General features: G+C 40.5%; 1 protein-coding gene across 2 annotated transcripts in view; it reads right to left on the bottom strand.

Moving 5' to 3' along the window:
• Positions 1–11,774, bottom strand: part of VEPH1 (ventricular zone expressed PH domain-containing 1) — a 432,395-nt gene that overhangs the window by 133,468 nt on the left and 287,153 nt on the right. For both annotated transcript variants that reach the window (XM_006897770.1, XM_006897769.1), the window contains exon 9: positions 6,494–6,633. In XM_006897770.1, the coding sequence (XP_006897832.1) occupies positions 6,494–6,633 (140 nt within the window). The remainder of the gene's footprint in view (positions 1–6,493; positions 6,634–11,774) is intronic.

Below are 11,774 nucleotides of genomic sequence, written 5' to 3'. Positions count from 1 at the left end.
ACTCAGCTGAAATTCAATTAACTTCTCAAGTGCACTTGGTATATTCTCCAGAATCTATCACACATTAAGACACAAAGCAAGCCTCAAAAAATTAAAAAAAAAAATTGAAATAATACAAAGTATCTTCTCAGATCACAATGACATAAAACTAGGAATTAACCATGGGAAGGTAAAGATTACAAAACCATTTATGTGGAAACTAAATAACTCTCTGCTAGAACATGAATTGGTTATAAAAGAAATAAAGAATTAAATAAAAAAGTTCCTAGAAACAAATACAATTGAAAATACAACATACCAAAAACTCTGGGATGCAGCTAATGCAGATCTCAGGGGGCAGTTCATAGCAATAGGCACACACATAAAAAAATGTAGAAAGAAGAAAAATCAATGATCTATCTTAATACTTTCATCAAAGAACAATATTTAATTCTGTAGCCTCTATAAGAAAAGGAAGGATAAGGACAAGGGCTGAAATCAGTGGGACAGAAAACAGAAAAATAAAACCATCAATTAGACCAGGAGCTGGTTTTTTAAAAGGGTCAATAAAATTGACAAATCACCAGCAAACTTAATAAAAGAAAAAAAGAGAAGACACAGATAACATGATTAAAAAATTATACAGGTGACATCACAGACGAAATTAAATCAATAGAATTGGAATATTATGAAAAGCTATACTCTGATAATTTGAAAACCTAGAGGAAATGGAAATGGACAAATTCCTTGAAACTCATGTCCTAACCAGATTGATAAGGACAAACCTATCACACAAGAAGAAATGTAAAAGGTCATTAAAAAAGCTTCCCCATAAAATAAGTTCTTGACCAGTTGGCTTCACAGCTGAATTCTATTAAACATTCAAAGAGGATTTAGCACCAATTCTAGAGTCATTCTATGAATCAAGAATAACCCTAATACCAAAGCCAGGAAAAGATATTACCAAGAAAAAAAATTACAGTTCAGTATCTCTCATGAATATAGATGCAAAACTCCTTAATGAAATCCTAGCCAATAGAATGAAAAAAAATTCACCATGACCAAGTGGGATTCATAACAGGTATACAATGGTGATTCAACAAAAGAAATTCAATCAGCCTTTCTACGAAGATGGCACCGAGAGAGAAGGAAGCCCCTGCCTCTCTCAAAACTGAATCCAAAGCAAAGGTATTAAAAGCCAAAAAAGCAGTCTTGAAGGGTATCCACCCACCCACCCACACCCACACACACACACAAAAAAAAGAAAGAAAATCTGCACATCATCCACCTTCCAGTGGCCTAAGATGCTGAGATTCCGAAGGCAGCTCAAATTCATCTGGAAGAGCGCCTCCAGGAGAAACAAGCGTGACCACTATGCCATCATCAAATTTCCCCTGACAACTGAATCAGCCTTTAAGAAGACAGAAGATAACAACACACTTTTGTTAATTGTGGATGTCAAGGCCAACAAGCACCAAATTAAACAAGTTGTCAAGAAGCTCTATGACATTGATGTGGCTAAGGTCAACACTTTGATTAGACCTGATGGGGAGAAGAAAGCCTATGTTTGACTTGCTCCTATGACACTTTGGATGTTGCCAACAAAATTGGGATCATCGGGAGGGGAAGAGAAAAAAAAATTGGCATCACCTAAACTGAGTCCAGCTGGCTAATTATAACTACAAATTTTTCTTACACACACAAAAAAGAAAATCAAAGTACTTCACCATAATAAAGTAAATAATAAGAACTATATGATTCTAGCAATTGATGCAGAAAACACATTTGACAAATCCAACACCTCTTTCTGATTAAGACACTCAGCAAAATTGGAATAGACAGGAATTTCCGTTGTTGTTGTTATGTGCCGTCGAGTCGCCTGCGACTCATAGCGACCCTATATACAACAGCCCTAAACTCCGCTCTGTCCTGTGCCAATCGCACTGTCTCTGACACTCCCATCCCAATTATCCCAGTCACTGAATCAATCCACCTCATAGAGGGCCTTCCTTTCCTGTGCCGTCCCTTCACCCTCCCAAGCATGATGTCCCTCTCCAAGGACCGGTCTCTCACTACATGTCCGAAGTAAGTTAGACAGAGCCTCAGAATCCTTGCCTCCAAGGAGCCACCCGGTTTAACACTCTCCAGGACAAATCTGTTTTCCTAGCAGTCCATGGTATTCTCAGTACTCTTCTCCAGCACCACAGCTCAAAGGCATCAGTTCTCCTTCTATCCTCCTTGGTCATTGTCCAACTCTCTGATGCATAACAGGTGATTGCGAAGACTATGGCCTGTATCAGACGCAACTTAGTCTCCAGAGAGACACCACTGCTCTTCAGCACTTTGGAGAGGTCCCTAACAGCAGACTTTCCCATGGCAATGCGCCTTTTAATTTCCTGGCTGCTGGTGCCAAGACTGTTGACTATGGAGCCAAGCAAACTAAAGCTGTGTACAATCTCAATCTCTTCACCATCCATCCTGATGCTGCCGATTGGTCCAGTGGTGAGAATCTTTGTCTTCTTGACATTGAGCCTCAATCCATATTGCAGGCTGTAGTCCTTGAACTCTGCAGCAGGCGTTTCAGCAAGCAGGGTTGTGTCATCCGCATAACGCAGACTGTTGATAAATCGTCCACCAATCCTGACCCCACATTTCTCCTCATAGAGCCCAGCCTCCCGGATAATCCGGGAGGCTGGGCTCTCAACATAGTATATATACAAAACCAAGAACCAAAATCATTTGCAATGGGGAAAAATTAAAAGCATTATCCTTGCAAACAGGAACCAGACAGGGATGCCCACTGTCACCACTTTTATTCAGTCTTGTATTGGAATGCTTGCTAGGGCAATATGACAAGAGAAAGAAATAAAAGACATCCAGATCAGCAAAGAGATGGTTAAACTATTGCTATATGCAGATGATATGATAGTGTAAACAGAACTCCCCAAAGTCTCAACTACATGTTCAACGCAATCCCAATACAGACACCAAATTCATTTTTCAAGGAGATCAACAAGGAAATTGTCAAGTTTATTTGTAGAGGCATGAGACTCCGAACAAGCAAAACACTTCTGAGAAATAAAAAGAAGTGGGAGGCATCACATTCCCTGACCTCAAAACCTTCTATAAAGTGGCAGGAACCAAAATAGCATGATACTGGTACAATGACTGGCAAGTAGACCTATGGAACAGAATTGAGAAGCCAGAAATGGACCCAGCTATCTATCATCAACTAATATTTTACAAGGAAATAAAACTTATCAAGTGGAGTAATGACAACCTCTTCAACAAATGGTGCTGGCAAAACTGGACTGTTACCTGCAGAAAGCTGAAACAGGATGTACATCTTATGCCAGACACAAGAATCAACTCAAGGTGAATCAGAGACCTGGGAGTAAAGCCCAAAACATAAAGTTCATAAGAGACAAACTGGGGTCAATCTTAGAAAGCCTACTCTATGGTATAAAGAGACTGCCAAATACAGCCAGAAGTGCACACTCTGAAGAGGATAAAATTGATGAATGGGGCCTTCTAAAGATTAACTCCATGTGAGCATAAAAAATTTTTTTCCAACAGGCTGAAAAGAAAGCCTACTGACTGGAACAAATATTTGGCAATACTATCTCAGACAAGAGTCTCCTAATAAAAATTTATAGAATACTCCTGGGACTCCACAAGAAAAAGACTGATAACCCAATTACAAAATAGACAAAAGAACATGGAAAGAATTTTCAGAGAGGATACTGAAGTGCCAACAGACACATGAAGAAATGCTCTAAATCACTGACAATAAAAGATGCAAATCAAAACCATAATGAGATACTATCTCACTCCAGTAGCAGTGGCAAAATTTAATAGGACAGCAAGTAATAAACATTGGAGAGGATGTGATGAGTTAGGAACTCTTATACATTGTTGGTGGGATTGTAAAATGGTACAACCACTCTGGAAGGCAGTTTAGCATTTCCTCAAAAAGCTGAACATAGAAATTCCATATGACCTGGCTATTCCATTGCTTGGAATATACCCCATGAAAATGAAAACTGGGGCTCAGGTAGAAACTTGTACACCTATGTTCACTGCAGTAATATTCACCATTGCAAGAATACGGAAACAGTCCAGATGCCCAAGAACAAATGAATGGATTAAGAAGTTGTGGTACATTCATACAATGGAATGCTACTACCTAACTTGGGAGGGGCTGGAGAGCATTATGGTGAGTGAACTAACTCAGTCCCACAAGGACAAATAACCATTACTGTAGAATGAGTATAACAACCTAAGTAGCAGGGGTTGAGGGTGGAAGCAGAGAGGTGAGGATGGGAGAGGAGGATGGGTTGTTAATCATAGGGTTGCACAATTCAATGGAGGCCATGAAGGAAATGGGAAGGGTCTTTTGTGAAAAATAATGTATTTAAACTTTGTAAATAAATCAAAATAAAATAAAAAAAACAACAAACCAAAACCCCCCAAAAAGAAATCTATTACAGTTTACAGAGAAGAGAGGCCTGTTCAGAATAAAAAGTTAATGCTGGGTTGGTAGTAAAGTCAAAGGTTTGTTTACCCCAAGCCTGCATTCTCCTAGAAGATCATACAATATCAAAGGTGTTACAGGCCAAAAAGAACGCACTACATCAACATGAAGAAGAAAAGCAGCAGACTCACTTGGATGATTTTGCTTCAAGAAAAAGACAAAAAACCAGAAGACATCAGTAAAGTAAAACTAAAGAGGGGAAAAGTAGTTTTACTGGTTATTTGCAGAAAACCGACAACTGTTATGAACAAAACAAGAGAGGAAACCATACACAAATATCACTCTTGAATACTATTGGAAAAATACGAGTAAAATATAAGAAAGATAATGTTACTATTTCAATCAAGGAAGGAAAATCAATGCTGCTGTTTATATTCAGAAACTATTTGATTCATGTCAAATACTACAGAACAGAGGAGAGCTTAGAAAGTATTATGCTGAGTGAACTAACTCAGTCTCTTATGGACAAATACTTCACGCGTCTATTGTAAAAGAAGAAGAATAATTAGTAAGATGTATATAAAAGTCCAGAGGGAAAGGGAAGGGGGAGGAGGAAAGACAATGGAGAGTGATGGGGGGGGCAGCATGAGGGCGAAGAGGAGAGAAATCACTGGGGTTTGGTAGGCAGATGAAGGGGGAAAAATGTGAGCTGTTCTCTAATCAACGTTTTTAAGATAATTTAAACCCACCAAAGGCAAACACGCCACAGTTGAGACACATCTGAACCCTAGCAGCCCACAGAGCTGAGTAGAACAGCACCTCAGGGTTTCTAAGGCTGCCCAGCTTTACAGAAGCAGGCTGGTGGGTTTGAACTATTGACCTTTCAGTTAGCAGTCAAGCATTTAATCACTGTGCTACCAGGGAACCTAAAATAACCTAGCACAGGAGAAATTATATCCCAAAGTAGATCTAATCTCTCCCTTTCCTTACTTGTTGTTAGGTGCTGTCAAGCCAGCTATGACTCACTGGGATCCTGTGAGCAGATCTGGACCTTGCCCTAATCTGCACCATCCTCCTCGCTCTGTTATACTTGAGCCCGTTGTCACAGTCACAGTGTCTTGTTGAGGGTCTTCCTCTCTTTCTCTCACCCTCCACCTTTCCCATGATGTCTTTTACCAGGACTGGCCTCACCTGACAGCATGCCCAAAGTATATAAGACAAAACTTCATCCTTGCCTCTGAGGAAACTGTATCTGTAAGAAAGTCCCCAGGGAAGCCAGGCTTTACTTTGTACAGAAACAGAACTATCCCATCCGTGTGTTTCATAGTGATGTTACAGAAAACCTTTTTCCTAAATTAACTACTGTTTGGGGTACGTACTATGGAGTCAGAACCAACTCAGAGCTGACCCTCCACAGGGTTTTAGAGGCAGTATATTGCATAGAGGGTGGATTCAAACCATCTGCCTTTGAGTTAAAAGTGGAACTCCTTACTACTAAGCCATGAGAGTTCCAAACTATCTTAATTCTTGTTTCATTTTCAATGCTAAGAATGGAAAGGAAAACTTATTTTGGTTTAAAAATTAGTTATAAGAAACAGCTTTCAAATCTTAATTCTTAAAGCTATGGTATTCAGGATACAGTACGAGGTTTGATCTTTATTCCCTGACATTAATAGGGAAAGTATCTTGAGGTAATAAAGATGATTGCCAGATTGTTGTACTGTGGCTTGCATGTTGCTATGATGTTGAACTTGATGCCACCACTATTTAAAATACAGCAGCATCCCCCCATGGTGGAGAGGCTTCAGAAGAGCTTTGAGACTAAGGCAGACTAAGATGCAAGACCAGCTATCCACTTCAGAAAACATGCAGCCTGGAAAACGTTATGGCTCTCCATAGCCGTGGAAGTAGTGAAATGTGTTTGTATTATTATTACCTACATATTAGTTCTGTCCTAAGAATGAGTAAGTCAGTAAAAAATGATAAGCTCACACCCCTCCACTTCACTTAGGAGCCACAAGGCACTCGGATTGCACACACCTGCTGCAGCAGAAACATGATGTGGATCCACGGCTGAGGTTCCTGGCTGGTTAAAACAAAACTGGACTTACTGTACAGGCAGTAATGGCCCTTCAGGGTGCAGGTGAAGAACAACTTTGCTACACAACTTTTAACGGTATCTAGAAACAAATGCATACAACATCAAACATTAGATTATTTCCTGAATAACATTGCATACTTTAATACATATACAAGCTTAGACAAAAACATTCCTCAGTTTTAGACTAAACCAACCCCACCTCCATCACATCCGTTCTGGCTTATAACCACCCTCCCTCAGGTCTCTGAGACTATAAATTTTTACAAAAGGAGATTGCCAATCTTTTAAGGACAATAAATGAGGGATGGAGAGTCAGAGATAGTGAAGAGCCAGCCAATAATAAATGAATGAAGCAAACGTAAGTTGAGACTAAACATGCCAGACATTGTGTTCAGTGCTCGAGAATAATAGCCACGACTGATGGGCTACCAGGTGCTTTATACTCTTGATTCTTTTACATTTATGTGAGCTGAATATTAGAGATGCCAGTGAGGACAGTACTGTAACTGTGTTGTGCACCTTGGCCCCTGACACACAACAGACGCTCCATAAATGTTGCCTGAATGGATGAAGAATGCTTAGGGATCCAGGGGAAAAGATTTTATTCAAGGCTATAGATATCATTTATGGCAGAGGTAACATTTTAACTTAACTAAGAAGCAGCCAGAAGTCACGGTGGTGTATCGTACATTCTACCATGCTGGAGATTTACAGTCTGTTGAGTCATATTGCTAGTCTTTGGAGGATTTTCTTTTGGAGAATTGTTCTAACTTGCAAATGTAATAGATGTAAAATTATTAAATTCCTTATTCCATAGTCTTGTTCATAGATTGGTCACAGTTTTGGTTTGCTTGGATCCACAGTCAACACTCTTAGCACCAGCAGTCAGGAAATTAAAAGATGCATTGTGATGGGAAAGTCTGCAGTTATAGACCTCTCTAAAGTGCTGAAGTGCAAAGATGTCAGTCTGGAGACTGAGGTGCATATGATACAGGACATGGTCTTTGCAATCATTCGTTATGCAACTGAGAGCTGGACAATGACTAGGGATGATAGAAGGAGAATTGAAGCCTTTGAGCTGTGGTGTTGGAGAAAAGTATTGAATATACCATGGGCTGCTAGGAGAACAAACAGGTTTGTTTTGGAGAGGGTGAAGCCAGGCTGCTCTTTGGAGGCAAGGATTCTGAAGCCTCGTTTGACATACCTTGGGCATGTTGCAAGGAGGGACCAGTCCTTGGAGAGGGACATCATGCCTGGGAGAGTGGAGGGACAGCACAAGAGAGGAAGACTCTCGATGAGATGGATTGATTCAGTGACTGGGGTAATAATGGGGGCAGGTGTGTCGGAGATGGTGAGGTTGGCACAGGATAGGGCAGAGTTTAGGGCTGTTGCACATAGGGTCACTATGAGTCACAGGCGACTCAATAGCACATACAACAACAACAACAACATTCCATAGTCTTAAACATGGAAATGGATCAGAGTTTATCACACGTTGTTGGGGGCATGAATAATGGCAGCACTGTGATCTCACCTGAAAGAGTGAAGTGCATTCCCAGATGCTGGGACAAAGGCTTATTTATGCGTGTGCTAGCTGAGGGTCTGGTGTGAAGGAAGAAATAGGCGTCTCAGGCAGCGTCCTCAAGAACTGCTGGTGAGTGGACAATAACTGGTGGAGAAGCCCTTTGCAACTAGCCAATAAAGCCCCAATGAAACTTAGGCAATGCATATGATATGTTATATAATTACACTATGTAGCATGTCTATTACACACACACACACACACACACACACACAATTTGTTGTTGTTAGGTGCCATCAAGTCAAGTACGACTCATAGTGACTCAATGAACAACAAATCTGAACCCTGCCCTATTCTGTGCCATCCCCATCATCTCTGACTCACTGCTGTAGTCACTGTGCCAATTCTTCTCTTTGAGGATCTTCTTCTCTTTTGCTGACCATCCACCTTTCCAAGCAAGATGTTCTCTCAACAGAATAGGCTCTACTAGCAAAATGCCCAAAGTATGTAAGACACATCATTTTTACCTCCAACGAGGACTTTGGATGCACTTTCTTGAAGACATAGCTGTTTACTCAGAACTCTTAATCATACCCTCCTTCCTTGCAAAAAAGAAATAAAGGAACAAAACACCAATTCAAACCATTAAGTTACCAACCCTGTCTCATACTGACCCTGTAAGAATTCTTCAAGATCGATTAAAACGGATCCATAGGGTTTCCAATTGGAATCTGTCCAGCCTGCCATGTCTTTCTCCCACAGAACAACTGGTGGGTTCAAACTGCTAACCTAGTGGTTAGCAATTGAGTGCTTAGTGACTGCTCTATAAAGATTCCTTGAATATGGAATTTCTAAGTTCAACTTCTTGGAGAACCACCAAACTAACTGCCTTCTAGAATGTTTGTACCATTTTACAATCCCACCAACAATGTATAAGAGTTCCTTTCTTGCCACATCCTCTCCAACATCTATTACTTGCTGCCCTGTTAAATTTTGCCATTGTTACTGGAGTGAGACGGTACCTCATCGTAGTTTTATTCACCATCACAAGAACATGGAAACAGCCCAAAAGTTCAACCACAAATGAGTGGATTGAGAAATTATAGTACATTCAGACAATGGAATACTATGCAGGAGTAACAATTTTGTAAATTATTATCTAACTTGGGAGAGACTGGAAAGCATTATGCTGAGTGAAGTAACTCAGTCCCACAAGGATAAATATTGTACAAAACTATTATTGTAGAATGAATATAAAATCCAAGACAGGTGGGAGACGTTAAAAGCAGAGGGATGAGAATGTCCAGGGGGGAGGGGAGAATTAATCATTGGGTTGTACAATTTGATGGGTAGGGTGGTGAGGGAAATTGAAATTGTTCTTAAAATCAAAGTATTCAAATTTTATAAATAAGCTAATAGAAAATTTTAAAAATTAAGTACAAATTTTAAAGAAAAGATTTCTTGAATGGGTATATTGGGTCTCCATAATTTTCAAATATCAATGTGGAAAAAGACTAATTTTGGGGAAATCAATTATTATTACTATTTAATAATTTGGAAACAATTTTGGACTGAGCATTTCCTATCTTTAAGCACAAATTAAAGATCATTTCTGCATTCAGTAGGTGAAGGAGATTGTATAGAGTGTTTGAAAACTCAAGGAAAAGGACAGCAGGCTTAGTGCTGAGGAAAAAAGATACAGAAGAACAGAACAGAGGGCATTAAAAAATTACAGAATTTGCATTTTGACAATATGATTCTGGTTATATTATTCATATTTAATTCTGATATCTCAAAAATTTGAATTTAAACTGATCTAAACTGAGGAGGACCTGAAGCAGTTGCTGCAGAGGGTCAAGGACTGGAGCCTTCAATATGGATTGAGGTTCAATGTCAAGAAGATGAAGATTCTCACCACTGGGCCAATTGGCAGCATCAGGATGAATGGTGAAGAGATTGAGATTGTACACAGCTTTAGTTTGCTGGCTCCACAGTCAACACTCTTGGCACTACTGGTCAGGAAATTAAAAAATATATTGCCATGGGAAAGTCTGCTGTTAGGGACCTCTCCAAAGCACTGAAGAGCAATGGTGTCTCTCTGGAAACTAAGGTGCATCTGATACAGGCCATGGTCTTTGCAATCACTTGTTATGCATCAGAGAGTGGGACAATGACCAAGGAGGATAGAAGGAGAATTGATGCCTTTGAGCTTTGGTGCTGTAGAAGAGTATTGAGGGTACCATGGACTGCTAGGAAAACAGATTCATCCTGGAAAGGATTAAACCAGGCGGCTGCTTGGAGGCAAGGATTCTGAGGCTCCGTCCAACATATTTTGGACATGTTGTAAGGAGAGACTGGTCCTTGGAGAAGGACATCATGCTTAGTAGGGTAGGACAGTGCAGGAGGTGAAGGCCCTCTATGAGGTGGATTGATTCAGTGACTGGGGTAATCAGGATGGGAGTGTCAGAGACCGTGAGATTGGCATAGGACAGAACAGAGTTTAGGGCTGTTGTACATAGGGTTGCTATGAGTCGCAAGCGACTTGACAGCACAAAACTACAACAACAACAACAACAGAGGATAACCTCTGGTTTGCTGTATGTAGAAGGTCAAGGACTGCAGTCTTCAATAAAGATTTAAACTCAACATCAAGAAGACAAAGATTCTCAGCACTGGATCAACTGGCAGCATCATGATAGAGTTAGTTAACAATTTCAGCTTGCTCCTTTTTGCAAGGGACCCTCTTGGCACCATCAATTAGCAAATCAAAAGATGACAGATGACTTGCAATAGGAAAATCTTCTGTCAGGGAACTCTACAGAGCACTGAAGAGGAAAGATGTCAGCCTAGAGACTAAGGTGCACCCTTAGGATTAAAAGTTGGCTGGACCCTTGCACCTGGTGTGAAAATTGATTTGCTATTGGACTAAATCATCGGTTTGCTGTATTTGGGGAGAACACTGCTCTAATTGGTACAATAATAATTTAGAGTTTACTGCACTGAGATAACTTGTGGGTTACTGTGATACTGAAAGCTATGCCACTGATGTGTCAAATGCCATAAGGGTCATCCATGGTGGAGGGGTTTTCATAGAGATCCCGGACAGACTAGGAAGCAGGCTTGGCATCCACTTCTTAAATAACAGGCCACTGAAAACCCTGTTAATAGTACAGGGAAGTGGATAGTTAAGAGTAGTAGTGGTAGAGACCAGATTGGAAGTCAGTTGAAATGAAGACAAATAATGGCAAACATTGTTCAATAATTGGAACATGGAATATACACAGCTTGAATGTTGGAAAACGATTGTTGTTGTTATGTGCTGCTGAGTCGCTTGTGACTCATAGCGACCCTATGTACAACAGCCCTAAACTCTGCTCTGTCCTGTGCCAATCACACCATCTCCGATACACCCATCCCAATTATCCCAATCACTGAATCAATCCACCTCATAGAGGGCCTTCCTCTCCTGCGCTGTCCCTCCACCCTACCAAGCATGATGTCCTTCTCCAAGGACCGGTCCCACCTTACAACATGTCCAAAGTATGTTAGATGGAGCCTCAGAATCCTTGCCTTCAGGGAGCCGCCCAGTTTAACCTTTCCAGGATGAATCTGTTTGTTTTCCTAGCAGTCCATGGTACCCTCAATACTCTTCTACAGCCCCAAAGCTCAAAGGCATCAATTCTCCTTCTATCCTCCTT

This window comes from Elephantulus edwardii, unplaced genomic scaffold (assembly GCF_000299155.1).
Source record: "Elephantulus edwardii isolate Elephantulus edwardi_28Jun2011 unplaced genomic scaffold, EleEdw1.0 scaffold00215, whole genome shotgun sequence".
NCBI lineage: Eukaryota > Metazoa > Chordata > Mammalia > Macroscelidea > Macroscelididae > Elephantulus > Elephantulus edwardii.
This window is presented reverse-complemented; position numbering and strand designations above follow the sequence as displayed.